The sequence below is a fragment of the Rhipicephalus microplus genome, chromosome X (assembly GCF_043290135.1).
Source record: "Rhipicephalus microplus isolate Deutch F79 chromosome X, USDA_Rmic, whole genome shotgun sequence".
In the NCBI taxonomy this organism is placed as follows: domain Eukaryota; kingdom Metazoa; phylum Arthropoda; class Arachnida; order Ixodida; family Ixodidae; genus Rhipicephalus; species Rhipicephalus microplus.
Genome location: NC_134710.1, coordinates 80237790 through 80252659, shown reverse-complemented (window position 1 = coordinate 80252659; position 14870 = coordinate 80237790). Strand labels below are relative to the sequence as shown.

The 14870-nt window shown below is 49.5% G+C and overlaps 1 protein-coding gene across 6 annotated transcripts in view; it reads left to right on the top strand.

Annotated features, from left to right (window-relative positions):
• Nucleotides 1-14870, top strand: part of Atx-1 (Ataxin 1) — a 187311-nt gene that overhangs the window by 109113 nt on the left and 63328 nt on the right. Inside the window, exon 1 of one of the 6 annotated variants that reach the window (XM_075877199.1) lies at nt 3187-3458. The exons of the other annotated variants lie outside the window; for them this stretch is intronic. Within the exon in view, the coding sequence (XP_075733314.1) occupies nt 3434-3458 (25 nt within the window). The 5' untranslated portion in view covers nt 3187-3433. Of the gene's footprint in view, nt 1-3186; nt 3459-14870 lie in introns of those variants that run through there. 6 annotated transcript variants of the gene reach the window in all.

Here is a 14870-nt window from a genome sequence, read left to right as displayed (position 1 = left end):
GTCTGAGCAATGTACTCGATGAAATGCCTGAGGCCTAAGAGAATGCACGGTTCCTCGTCATTTGTATTACATGCGTGCATGTGGGCTCTAATGGTGCTAAAGGGACACCAGAGAGCAAAATTATTTCACTTGTATTAGTAAATTACTCTTTGGCACTTCCGATATCACCACACTTACCCCGACAAGAGGCTTGGTAAGCGAGAAAACGCACAAGAAGCTGCGCGTGACGACGCCGCTCTCTAAACGCCGTGACGTCATGTATTTTGGCAACATCTACCAGGTCCCCGCGTAATTCCTAACCAGTAAAACTTATGTACAATTGCCCTCTGAGAGTCCATAGACTTAACAAACTATGGAGCTTCCGTTCAGTCAACGTGGCCAAAATACGAGAAGTGCCCTTGAAATTCCTGATGTCTCGGGCTGCGACTTCGGCGCGAAATTTAAGAGAAACTGCCCTCAACTTTCCTCTGTTTGATAAATATATTATTGTGATATTAATGGCACTAACGTTCTTACAACACAATTTATTCATCTAAACCGCAACTGATTCATTGTTCCTCTTTGGTGTCCTTTTAGTAAAGCGGTTGTGACTGGCGAAAGAGTTGTGTTGGAGGTTGTGAGGACGTCAGTTTTGCTCGCGCATTTCCGCCTACTGTCGCTCGCGCGAGCACTTGCGTACGTGTGTGCGTTCATTTGTTTCGACCTCCTCCATAGATGCCGACTGAGACTTGGGCACGTCTTTTACCGATGGTATGTTCTCAATGAATATTGATAGGGCGCTTCCAACATATTTGTCTTTTATCGTAGTGTTACTGTCACCGATACCGCGTCTCATCAATCGCTTGTGCGCGATGCTGCCGGACCCGCACATGCACTGTTAGCGGCACTGCATCGGTGAAGGTTGCACCGTTAACATGTGAGTGAAAAGGGAACTCCAGTGCTTTTTGGACAATACTGAGATAACGCTGTTTTCAAATAGTATTGACAGTCCTGCAACAGCTAGGGAGGTTCATTATGCCCAGACATTCGTCAATAATTTTAATTGAGCAATGAACGATAAGTCAGAACAGAAACCGAAACAGGGAGATGCTCCACGCGTCCTCCATTGTGGGTATCGGATGACGTCACAAACATCCGTTTCCGATGACGTCACGAGATCCGCCTCACCCCGCCACCGGCTAGCGAGGATGTAAACATAGAACATGTGCCGCTTTCTGACGCGCGAAAAGGAAGTTGGCTATGTCATCCGACGCGGAATCAAGCTGTACCATCTCGTCTGAATTTACCAGTGTCAAGTTCAGCGATGACTGCGGCTGAGCGCGGAAGCATCGCTTTTTTGATTTCGACCAGCCGGCACGTGAAGCATCTGACGTGCCCCGAATCGATGTTGTAAGACCCGACGTCAACGGCGATTCACACGCTGTTTGCAGCTGACAAAACTGAACTGTGCTTGCGTCGTCGTCGCCTCGTAGAAGAAAGCGCGCGCTGCATCCGTCTGCTGAGAAAGGCGGGTTTTTTTAAAAAAAAGTGTAGGCACTTACGTCACTTACACAGAGAGGACCGCGTTTACTACTGTGATTCCAAAATCTGCTACCAATTTCAAAACTTGTTTTCTAAGAAACTACCTGACTTAGGGTTATATAATTTGGCACATATCACCATGGTACCGACGAGAACAAGTGTTCGAAGTTTTATTGAATTCGGTGAATATCGAAAAGATGCCGGAGATCCCCTTTTAAATATAGAAAGGATTAGCCCAAGCAATACGGCCCCATCGCTTTATATTGTATTTGTGCTGTGCTTGCATTCTTCTCATCTGCAGCCGGTTTTCTGGTTAGGAGTGTCCCAAACTCTTTAGAGACCCTCTGTTTTACTCTGTGCCGTCCGCGATCTATGGCTTAACTCAACCTCAGTAAGTACACAAACACGTTATATTAGTGGCATATATACACCGCTCATATATATTATTATGCCTGACGAGCGCGAGATTCTACTGGAGCGCGGAAAGTGCCCAGTATTTGCTTATATTGTACGCAAATTCACGCTGGGTGCGTTGTGCAAGATCCACTGACCATTAGCAGGACCGATCCAGCGGCGTTCAATAATCTACCCCCGCTGTCACGAAAGCTCCCGCTGCGCGTACACATATTTTCTTATGTGGACATCGGGCGTCCTATACGGACCATCTGAGTGCGTTTGCGAATGGCCCAGTGGAGACGTTGCTACAAGCTATGCTTGAGGATAACTGGCAGAAAAAGTGTAGTACAACGCTTTTCTGCTGGCGTCGAAGAGATGCCGATTGTATAACGTACAGCTCCCGAAGCACTGAGGCGATGCTAAAGTTGTTTGCATATAAAATCGATGCGTTTTTGGTATTCTTTTTCGGCTACGATAATCGAGTGAGGCTCGTGCACACAGTATCCGCATCACTTCTAAACGCAGACTTGTTCACGGCTTGTGTTCAATTTGAAGTCAGATTTTTTTTTTAATGCCGGAAACATTTAGTCGTCATTTTAACCGAAAACGCAGCTCCCGGTTCATAGTCAATCATTGCAAAGCGGATGGACGGGAGATCAAGACGCTCACACGCCATATATAAAATGTTCGTATATAGTGCACGCTCAAAGCTTTGTTTGCGACGCAGGGCCCTCGTCGGCTGTGCCGCTCCACGAATGGCGTATAGTTCAAAACGATTGTGCATAAGGGTGACGCAGGTGCGTACGCTACGCGGCCGTTGCAAAACAATTGCACAGAGTTTACTCGTAGCACCGAGAGCCTCATCAATAACGCTGCCAGCCGCAAGCGCTTGTTCTTGTGCCAGCGCAGAGAAAGTGCAAGTTGCGGCGAACAAGGAGCATAGTAAAACATGCACGTGCGCGTAACGATAAACGACTACTTTCTTGAGGATGCGTAACCGAGTAACCGGAACATAATGTGGCGGCCGTGCGAAGAACAATAAGTAAGTGTAATGCGGAAAAGAGCGCCGGGAAGAAGGGAACTGCGGCCGTGTGGTCCTTTGTTGGGAATTTCTTCAAACCGCTGTTTTTCATGCGTTCTGGGCGGTTGCGCAGTGGTCCCCATTGCTAGAACGCAGTTTGTCGCAAGTGCTAGGGCGCGCGCAAGATCAGTATTTCGTCTTGTGCGTTTCACTCCACTTTCGCTGCACGGCAGAGGTCGCTCGAGAGAAGGCGCGATGAACGGTGTATAGCGGGTTTTAGTGAGCGTATACTGCGTGTATAGTGAATTACTCGACTGAGGTGCGTGAGGTGTACGGAGTCAACCCCATTTATTCTTAGGCGCCTTCTTCTTCTAACCACAACGACCACCGGCAGCTGGCGCTTCAAACGAACCCCTGTCATCGCGGCGCGGCGTACAAGTGTGCGGGACAGTGTGTGGTGTTGTCGTACGTCTAAAGTCAACTACGGCTTTTGACATGGAACTGCTGTCTTTCTTTTCACGTAAGCGCTGACTTTCGTATTTATAATGTCGTGCACTTTTTTCTGGCTTTTTTTTTCTTTTTTTTTGCATGGTGGTAAGTTTATTTGTCAGCTATTTGATTCCTTCTTATTTCTCATTCCTGCCAGATATACACCTATCTTTCTCAATTTTTCGCATGAAAGCACACTGTTTGCGCAACTTACAAGGACAGACTCGGTTAGCCGAAGAAGGAGCACTCCCATCGGTTTAAAGGGCTAGCTACGAATTGTAATGGTATCATCATTTTTTTAAAGCGTAACTGAAGATTTGCTGGTTAGAACGTGTATCATAAAGTTGTAACATGAAGCCTGCCGTTCGACACTTCTGATATTTTTTTTATCTGCATTAAGAATAAAATTGTTAGCTAGATATAGTGATTTAGGTGAGCGCTTTCGTACAAGGACGACCGCGAAGGTTTACGAACACGTGAGTTAATACGGAGTTTTAGAATACCGTTTCCAAGCGTTGTGGGCGTTGCGGGCGTAGCGGCCGCCATATGAGATTTAGAATAGCGTTTGCCCGGCTGCGAACCGCAATGCAAGATCGCAGCGACATCGTAGCCTCGAAACCAGCGCTTGCGGGCCACATGCGGGCCGCCATCACCGCACGCAATTTTGGATTTTCTGCGTGCGGTCCGCGAATGCCGACTCGCGTTACGACGCATGCGCAGTGGCAGCGACCGCACCGCAAGGGCTCGCGGTGCGCTATTCTAAAACTCCCTAATGGATCAGCAGTCTCTTCGCGACATTTCCGCTACCTTAGCTCTTATCGAAAGCAGCGCTGTGCCCAAAACGCATCCCTCTGCATATTTTCGCTCTTGGCAGGAGGAATCTTTTCCTGTCTCTTTATCTATAAGTGCGACGCGCTACTTGACAGCCACTGCCCTGTGCGGGTGGCGTGTCTCGAGAGGAGCGTATCAGTATAACTGCTATCAGTCGCAACTCCCCGCGCGAACTGATAACCATATGACCCACCGCTCGAGGTACGCCGTGATTTCGATGATTCTGTTATCGAAGTAGAAGTGCGACGGCCTCGCAGTAGATGCATGTGAAAACTTGCGCTGTAACATGCCTAGAATGTAGGCACTATAGGGCCAGTGCACGGCAGTGGAAAATTGATATGCCATTTAAATTAACAAGACCCATTTATGGCGCAGTGCCGTGGTCGACAGTATATAGGTGGAGCGATTGATTGATATGTGGGGTTTAATGTCCCAAAACCACCATATGATTATGAGAGACGCCGTAGTGGAGGACTCCGGAAATTTTGACCACCTGGGGTTCTTTAATGTGCTCCCAAATCTGAGTACACGGGCCTACAACATTTCCGCCTCCATCGAAAATGCAGCCGCCGCAGCCGGGATTCGAACCCGCGACCTGCGGGTCAGCAGCCGAGTTATAGGTGGAGCGCCGCTTAAATGATGGCACTTATGGACTCGCGTGGTCCGTAAACATTTGTGGTTGACTGTACATGCGCCGGTAGTAGTGGAAAGTATATACAAGTGCGGTATAAGGGCGGCTGCATTTTAGATGGAGGTTGAAATGTTCTAAGCCCGTGTGCTCAGATTTGGGTGCCCGTTAAAGAACCCCTGGTGGTCGAAATTTCCGGAGCCCTCCACTGCGGCGTCTCTCATAACCATACGGTGGTTTTGGGACGTTAAACCCCACATATCAAGCAGACCAGTGCGGTATAGTGTAATAAAGTGTGATAAAGGTGGTGTTTCTCGCGGTTCATGTTTTCGTCAGTCGTTTTCCGTGTGACAAAAACTTGTGATCTTACGAAAGCAATCGTGCGCGCCGCCATGCACATGTCGCGATTATTTATCGCGCTATATTTAAGATTATTGGGTGTCCTTTGATAAACCTCTCTTTTAGGAGTCGAGGCGTTCGCGAACAGCTTAAAATCCCGGAACCCGTCTGGTTTATGGATGATTGACTAACGTCGGAAATTAGAATGTCACCCATTCAGTGCTCAAGTTAGAATAACACTGAACACTGTCACCATTTTCTCTGGCGTTTTTTTTTAACATGAAAGTGTTTTATACCAGGTTCCACCAAGACTTCACTGACGTCATTTCCGTCGCGGAATTGACGTATAAAAATTAGATAAACATTTTCGTTCATTCAGATGGCCTTATAGAGCAGTCGACTACACAAATATTTGGTCCGCGGTCGCGCTACTCACTGCTATACCGACGTATGTACACGAGGCTTCACAACCGCGCCTTATATTTCTCGCACCTTCCACTTCTCCCAGTGGTCTTGGTTGGCGGGGCAGGGCCGCCCTTTGGGATCGCTGAAGGGAATTACTGCATGGCCTCCGAGATGGCGGGCGCGCGGCGGGTTTGCGCCGCGCGCCCGCCATCTATAGGAGGCCATGATTACTGCATCGTGATACTAAGGAGCGCCGACACGAAGAACGTCGGTTGTTTCAACTTTCTTTGCAGTGAGGGAGGCGCGCTAGCGGGAAGCGAAACGCCTTCCCGGCTGGGACCGCGAACGCTGCGTGCCTGTCGCGTTCCTGAAGCCCTTTGTGGCATATGCGTGAGCATTGGTGTAGAGTTACGATATTACTGGAAAGCGCACGCAGCGACGTGACATTATCATATCTCACATCCCCTACAATACCATAGTAAAACGCCGACCATAATTGTTACTCTTCTATCAATATTTCACGGTGCCCTTTGGCCAAGCGTGACCCTTGCACCATTAAAACCAACATATCATAAAGCTTGGCGTCCTTGATATGTGGGGTTTAACGTCCCAAAACCACCATATGATTATGAGAGACGCTGTAGCGGAGGGCTCCTGAAATTTCGACCACCTGGGGTTCTTTAACGTGCGCCGAAATATGCGCACATGATCCTACAGCATTTTCGTCTCCATCGAAAATTCAGCCGCCGCAGCCGGGATTCGATCCCGCGACCTGCGGGTCAGCAACCTTGGCGTCTTCAAGTGACAGTGCTTTCAATGAGCGCATATCAAGTACTAGTGTTTTTGACGTGGCTGTGGGATTCAGCATAAGCACTATTCAGGTGTATTGTTCAACTACTTTAGATACCGCAATAATAATAATAATAATAATAATATTAATAATGTATGGGGTTTTACGTCCCAAAACCACGACATGGTTAGGAGAAGCTTCGTCTATAGTGGAGGGCTCCGGAAATTCATATCCTCTGGTGTACTTTAAAGGGCGCCTAAAAAAACACACCGAGTGGCGAGATAGTATACATAGTTTCTCTCTCGCCGTCACTACAGGGGCTATCTCCTCCTCGACACTTATTTCTTCACAGAACGCGTGAAATGTCAGCACTACGCGTTGAGCCAGTCGGGATTTTGTGCTTTTTGGCTGCACGCTGCTCTCTCAGCTTGCCCCGCCGCTGTGAGGTACTCGGGTGCTGACCGTCAGGTCGTGGGATCGAATCCCTGCTGCATTTTCGATGGTGGTCAAAATGATGTCTGCATGCTCAGGTTTGCGTTAAACCCCACGTATCAATCAATCAATCAATCAAATCAGAATTTGATCTCAGCCGCAACAGGCTTATCTCGATGGACGTGACAAAGGAAAAAAAGACAGAAATGCCCGTGTGCCTAAAATCAGGTGCGCGCGCTAGGGCATCCCAATCGGTCAATATTTGTCCCCCCCCCCCCCCCCATTATGGCTTGCGTAATCGTATCACGGTTCGCTAGTCGTAAATATGCGATGCAAAAGAGCGAAAACGACGTTAAAGCCGAAATGAGGTGGCCCTGTGCGCATTCATATTTTCATCGGCTAGACCACAGTGTTGTCCGCATGCGGATCCGGGAACCAGCAGCTTCGGTCCAACTATAGATGCAATGCATGCAATTTTACAAAACCGCCAGACAGCGCGGCCTTTCTGGTTTCGGGACACTCCAAAGTCACGTGTGCTCCCTCAACGCTGGAGTTCCTTGTTTGAGCACATACTTATTTCAATAGGCGTGGACGCCGCACCCATTGCACGGTTTCGAAAGCCTTCTGTTTTTGTACACACACCGTCCGGATGCCATATTGCTCGCCTTTCATGCGTTCAGCTGTGTATACCCATCTCGTAGATAGCGCCGTGTCGTTGAGTTTGACGGTGTCGCCCCAGGCGGGAACCGCGGACGACGGCGCGGACCCTCGCGGGCGCCGTCCACAAAACGGGTCGGTCGAGGAGGAGGAGAACGAAAGATTAAGCGGAAGGACAGGGGAGTTAGCCAGTTCCTAGAGCGGCTGGCTACCCTGTACTGGTGAAAGAGGTGAGGGGAATAGTATATGATAGAAAAAAATGTTGCAAAGAGAGAGAGAGAGAGAGAAGAGAGAGATGAAATACAAAAGAAGCCAACAGAGGAAAGGGAACATCAAAGAGAATAAGACATTAAAGCCTGTCTCTGAGGCCAGTAGTCCGCAAAAATCGTAGCAAAGCTTTCAAAGCCTTCTGGACTGAGGATGGGCTCGGCCAATGACCCAGAATCCTTTGTTCCGACAAAGGCCGATCATCCAGTCTATCCAAAGCTGCAGTAAGTTCTTGTCTTGGCCCGTTGAAATGGGTGCACTCGCATTAAGGTGCGAGATGGTGTCTTCGCAGCTACAGTAAGTGCATGCAGAGGAGCTGGCCATTCCAATAAGATAGGAGTATGCGTTCGTGAAGGCCACTCCAACCCACAGGCGGTATAGGGGTTGGACGAATCTGCGCGTGCGCCCATGCACCCCGCGTCCCTCGTGACAGACAACTGGGAAATCCTTCTCGGCGAGCGGAAAAACGGGTCACGCTGCCGGCAAAATAACCGAACATCGTGCGAGAAAAAACAAACAAAAAGAAGCAAAATCAGGTCCGCGCGCGGAAATAACACTCTCCGCGAAGAACGAGATATAGCGCCCGCACATCCGCCCGGGTCGGAACAGCGCGCCTATATGTATATGTGCCTCCGGATTGACTTCCAGAGTGACGAAATTCGCCGAGGTGCGTGGTTGGAGAATTCATGGAAGCTGGGAGTGTTGCGGGCATCCGTTTTTTGTGTTTTTTTTTCATACCTGTGAAAGTTTTGAACAATCGTAGAAACCGCCTTTTTTTTTTTCGTAAAACAAGGTGAATTTGTGAACACGGGAATGCGTATACACACGCACGTGGCGATCGAATGGCTGATTTCGTATGCGCTTGAAAAAAGAACGCCATTTTTAGTCAGTCTTAAAATGTGAGGCCCCTTGTACTGCTGATAACCCTGAGTAATACGTACGATACGAATAAAGCATGCGAGAAAAGAGAAAAAAAAGAAAGTTAACTGTGATAAAGATATCTTTCGTGGATGTGCGTATTCGAATGGCAATAATGGTCAACGTGTCCTATATAAAACTTTTTTTTTTCTGTGGGCATCGCCGACCAAGTTGTGGCATCAAGTCGTCTGTTTAGCTCTCGTCGCCACAGACGGGACAAACTCCTTGCAAACCTCCAACGTAAAAACAACACAGCCTAACGAGGTGTGAAAAAGAGAAATTATAGACTGCTCGCTAATAAAACCGTGCATATAAGTTGTCTGTTCGAACTAGATTATGCGCAAGGTACCTTTTATTTAATGTAATGATTATTAGTTGATCATTTCGCTTCGAAGCAACAACTGCGGGGCTTTCAAGCGCGTTTCGTTCACGTTTGATTATACAACGCCGATGTGCGAGAGCCGCTCTGAGACTAGCGTTCTTTATTTCCGTATCCGCGTCATTTGGACCATGGAGAAAGTCAGAAATAGCAAGCGCGACAGGTGCACGAGCTGCTGTGTATTTACTCGCCGACATCTTTTTTTTTTTTTACGACTCTGCACGTGAGCGCACTTCCCACAGTGATGCGCCGAAACGTGTCAGGTTATCTAGCTGATCAATATAAGAGAACGAGCGATTATGTTGTAGTATGTAAATGTGCGTGATTCCCCGAGAACCGGAGTTAAGCACTCTCAAAACGCTCTGCCTTTTGAAGACAATGCCTTTTCATTTCTCTTCCGAGTAACCTATACACGGTGTCAGCTTTCGCCGAATTATCTAAATTGCTGGAAATGTTTTTCCCGTGCCGCGCGCCGGGCTTGCGTTAGTTCATTTCACAAAGCTTTGTTATCGTCCTTTTATTTGACCACGCACAGGACGAGGGTAAGGATTCCGCGAATCGCATATAGTGGCCGCTTCGTACTTAAAATTAAGTATTTTACGTGCAACGTGTATCGCTATATATGCGTGGCTCCTATTTTCCAAATAGAAAGTAAATCTATGTTTCACACGGTCCTTCAACTATGCTTATGAGATCAATGCATATGTATAAAAGTAGCCTTTCTTTTCGTATACCACTTTTCCTGCGCTCCGTGGGTTCTGTGTATTTATAGGTATCAACCAGAAACTCCAAGTTCTTAGGCCGATGAACTGATTAAGGGAGCTTTTAAGGCTTACCTTTCGATTGACAGGCTTTTGGTGCGTGTGATTGCGAACTAGGAAAGTAGATGTGAACTATGCTTGACCGTGAAAGTAGCTCCGAAAGACGATTTTCACCAGTACATTGAATGCGCTGCGTATGTGCAGCGTTTGTCGTGCAGCATGGCGACTGAGTGCGAACAAACTTAGTAACACAATTTTTAGGCGCGCTGAAAAATTCCCGCACGAAAATTTTGCTTATGCGAGAACGAGAATTGTGCTTAGCGTACGCAATCTTTATGCTTACGGCAGTCCTTATGTTTCGCGATTGTCCTTCGTGCACGCACGAGTTGTATCGTGCGCCTCAACAAAGTAAGGCGGCGTTCTCGGCGTTTCGAGTGATGGTGAGTGTGTTTCAGCTTGCATAAGCTGGAACAACCGGTAGCTGAACCCTATTGCACGGAACAGGCGACAAGCAAGCACATGTGCTCTGTATAGGTTTACGTGCTCGTCGCTGCCAAGTTGTGGCCAGCTGGCTGGCAGCGCATTTCGCGTCAACGGGCAACCTGTTGCCCAGAACTTGTGGCCGCGTGAATGCTGCGGAAAAGGATAAGCGAGAAAGGTTCCCGGCCTTGTTCGGTTATCAAAACAAGTTCAGCTGAGTCAAAGAAGGAGTCATCATCGCGACGCGCACCGCGGGCGACGAGGCCCGTGCCCGGATGTCGTGCGTGCGTCAGAGCTATCTGCGCGCGCAGGAGTGTATAGGGTGATGCCGGAAGCGACGCAGGCGGAATCGCGGCGCCAGAGTTCCATGACATCGCCGGCGCTTTGCATGGCAAGCAGGAAGAAGAGAATGCAACGCGGACGTGCAATACAAAAACACACACTCATAATTACAGTGACGTCCAACGCGCGCCCTCGTGTCGTCCGAGGTCGAAACCTCGTGCCTCGCTGCCCGCGCCGCTCCTGCTAATTTTTCAGGACGTGTAGTTTGTGCCGCAAAAGGAGCCCGGACACGCAAAGAAAAAACGCGCAAACAAGAAGGAACGCGACGACGAAAGCGGATCAGTCCCCGAAGCGCGACATCGTTCCTATTTCTTGACTCGAAGGCGCGTTCTTTTTGTGCGGGCGGGGGAACAATATGAACGAGGCGGCGTGAAAGGAATTCCGCAGGCCCCGGCGCTTGCGCGGGCGGCTCAACAGGTGAAGGCGGAGCCGACAGCGCACATGGCAGCAACGGTACTCTTGGCTGCTGCGGGTTCTCCCACGCTTCGCCCGCGGGCCATGAGTCACAGTCCGACGGTGCGCCCCCCTGCCACCCGCTAGAACCCCCCCCCACACCTGGTGTGCTCGCGGCGGCTTTTCCTTCCGCGGCATGCCGTAAAGTTTAGGCGAGGAAAAAAATAACCATCTCAAAAGGGAAGACGGGGGCACGCATTGAGAGCGGCGCCCTCCGAAGGACGCAACCCCCCGGCGTGGGCCGCAGGTAGGCGAGGAGGGTCTCGTGTGGGCCCTCGGTGAGGGAGCGTGGGGGCTGCTCGTTATTGCGCGCCCTGCGTTCCTGCCGAACGGCGGCGCACGAGTGCTTTGCGTGTCTGCTATTCGGCTGCGTGGCCCACGCGATTTCTGCCCAGACTGTCCGTTTCGTTTCCCGTTCTTTCCGACATTGGACCGGATGTCTCCGATATCTCCGGGATCGGCCACTCTGTACCACAGATAATATAAGGGAACGAAGCGTGCAAAATGAAGCAGATCGTTGTACGACCTCCAGATGTTCGTTCCTTTCACTCCGCTTCTTTCTCTTCTTTTTCGCCCCGGTCTAGAGGTACTTCTTTCTGCTGCGCGGCCTTCTCCCGCGTTGCTTTACTTCTTTTTCTTCGGCGGTTTTTCCACATCCCTCCCTTCCCCCCTCGGCGCATTTGTCTATGCACCCATTATGCCATACGGTTGATACTCTTTTTCCCTTTTTTAACAGGCACGTCCACTATTCCGCTGGTGCTCTCCGAGCCCCCGTATGAAAAGATAGACGATTAAGTGAAGATCCCCGGTGCTCTTTCTTCCTTCTTGCCTGAAGGATTGAAGCGAAAGGGGAAGAGCCCATGCGCTCAATGCTATAAAAAAGTGAGGGCGATGCACTGGCGAAGGGGGCCTGCGTGTGAACACCTACAGAAGGCACTCTTTGAGCGATCACGAATCGCGCTTCGAACCGAGTGACTTGGCAGCGTATAGGCGGTGGTGATATGTGCAATAATTTTGTTCTAGACACACTTTGGCACTTAAACCTCCCGGTAATCTGCAGGGTGCAGAAGCGGAGCCTTGCCTCTAGCCATCTTTTACGCGCTCAGCGGCAAAACAGTGTAGCCAGGGGGCGGGAAATCCCTATGCCTCGCATGTATACTCGCTCTCGCATGCTCATACGCTGCGGTGGCGCTGAGTTTACCACTGGCGGGTGCGGGGCATTCACTTAATCTCTGAACAGAACATGTGTTTCATGACGTCACTGGTGAGGTCACCAAGTAGGGGGAAAGAACGAAAAGTTGAAAGGAGGACGGTTGCCATGGAAGCCCTCCTTAACCACTTCGCATGCAAGCCTTCTTTCTGGTCCGCTGGTTGCTTGGGTGATGCGGCCATTCGTAAAATTTTAACCATACTTTTTTTAATTTTTTTTGTTCGTGTGTCCCAAACTGGTGAAAGTGAAGCTGATTGGTTTTTCAATAACACTGAACTCTGTCGACACAAATAAAATGAGGTTTTTATTGCACGTTTAGTATGAACAAAAAAAATAGACGTACAGGTAGTGTGAAAGTGCCAATCTATAAAAGCAGCTTTAGTTTACAACTGACACGTACACATAAGCAGCAAACATTGAAGCCAGAATATCCGAACCAAGGCGAAAATTATCAACGATCCCGAGTAGCACCCGTCGTATTTGACTCAATCATGTTTGTCATGACGGCGCACATACAGAACTTTAGTACCAAACGAGACAGAAGTTCAGAGACACGGAGAGGCTTTCAGCCATCAGAAAATTTTGAAGAGAGAACGTCGCTGGAAACAGCGTTTCGGCAAGTTGACTTGTCCTCGTCAGGGCAACAGCGTTGCCTTTACGAAAAGTTCCCTTGTCAAAGCGTTGGCTCGGGAGACATTCGCTGTAATGATTTTTAGAAGCATTTAGTTCATCACATGTATTTATTTGACTGACAGTGTTAGAAGTAACAACTAAAACCCCGGCTACATAAATTTTATGAAAAAAAGGTGCCTATAATTACTTGGTATCATTTGAACTACTTGCCAAAAGCGAAAGAAGCAAAAACTATTAAGCCGAGCCAACACGAATTCAAGCATTTATTCAAACGCATTTTGCTGACATCAACTTGGCTTCCGTCTTGACCAATTAGTCTATCGACACTGTACTTCTGTCAGTCCAGTCAGGCTGACAGAGAGCTGGGTTTACTCATGTATTTGTGCAAAATAAATACCTGCTCAAATAATGGGTTCAAATACTTGTGCTCGCCCGTTACGAAACCTCGAAGACATTCGCGGATCTGGAAATACCGAGGTTAACACACTGTAGAGCTGCGCAAAACATGTGATTCCCCGATTTAGCCATCTCCGTCTAATGCATGGTTGACCTGATTCACCAGGCCTACTGGCTTCCTTCGCTGCACGCTACATCAAATGCCTTACCTTTTCCGTATTCACACTTGGCGCGCTAACCGAGCGAGACAACCGAGCGCGATCCGACAAGTGATATCGCTTAGGAAACGGCAATGGGAAACACAAGTCTTCCTGCGCTTAGACCGATTCAATATTGATAAAATAAGGAATAAGAACACAAAGGAACAATTGATGACTTCTTCACAGTTCATTCAAATTTATTTGCGCGTAAAAACGGCTTTTTGCATAACATTTGCCGACAAGCGAACATCCACGTTAACTTTATTGCGTTCAATGCCCTGCCGCGGTGGTCTAGTGGCTAAGGTACTCGACTGCTGACCCGCAGGTCGCGGGATCGAATCCTGGCTGCGGTGGCTGCATTTTCGATGGAGGTGAAAATGCTGTAGGCCCTTGTGGTCAATATTGGGTGCACGTTAAAAAACCCCAGGTGGTCGAAATTTCCCGGGCCCTCCGCTACGGCGTCTCTCATATTCATATGGCGGTTTTGGGACGCTAAACCCCACATATCAATCAGTCACTTCGTTCAACCAGATCTTCGGATGCCCGGCAACCGCTACGAGCGCACGTCTTCTCTGAAATCGAAACTAGCGCAGAGGTTCCGGGGCCTGTCGTGGCCTCGTTGAGTCACCGCTGTGCGCTAGCTTCTTCCCTTCCCCAGTTTCGATTGGCGACGTCGCGAATCTCTCGTCGACATACCCCGACGTGTTCCTGGCGCTTTCGTCAAAGTATCGCTTGACCCTGGCCACTCCAAGGGTGTTATGGCTGCGTGGCTCAACCGAGGGCCCAGGGGCGTGATTGCGCCTTGGCCTGGCAGTCGGCACGCCGTCTCGGTTTCCAACTTGCCAAGCCGCGCCTTGATCTGGCCCCGCGCCACTGCTGGGGATGCCGGCTTCTATACCAAGGACTCCGAGCGTATCTCTGATTAGTGCGCATGCTGGCAAGCGCGAGCCGCCGCGTTTATTTTGAGGAAGCGAAAGGCGGCGGGGTTGCTTTGGGCAGGAAATGGCCGGCCGAAGAACCACCGCACAGAGGTGTCGCTCTGACGCAGCGCGCGTGCGGGGGCCACCGACGGGAACCACGCGCGCAACATGGAGCGTCGGCGATACGGTTTTCTGGAAAGCGCCGTCCCCTTCCAGGCTACTCGATCGTCTGAGAGGAAGCTGACGGGATGCCCCATTAAAAGAGAGGGAAATGCGCGGCGCTCTCGTGACCCGCAGAAGGTGTGATCATGGCTTCCCTCGACCCCCGCCGCGAGAACACAAAAGGGTTTTTGGCCCACAGAGGGAGAGAGAGACGGCTGGCATGCCTCCTCCACGAAGCGT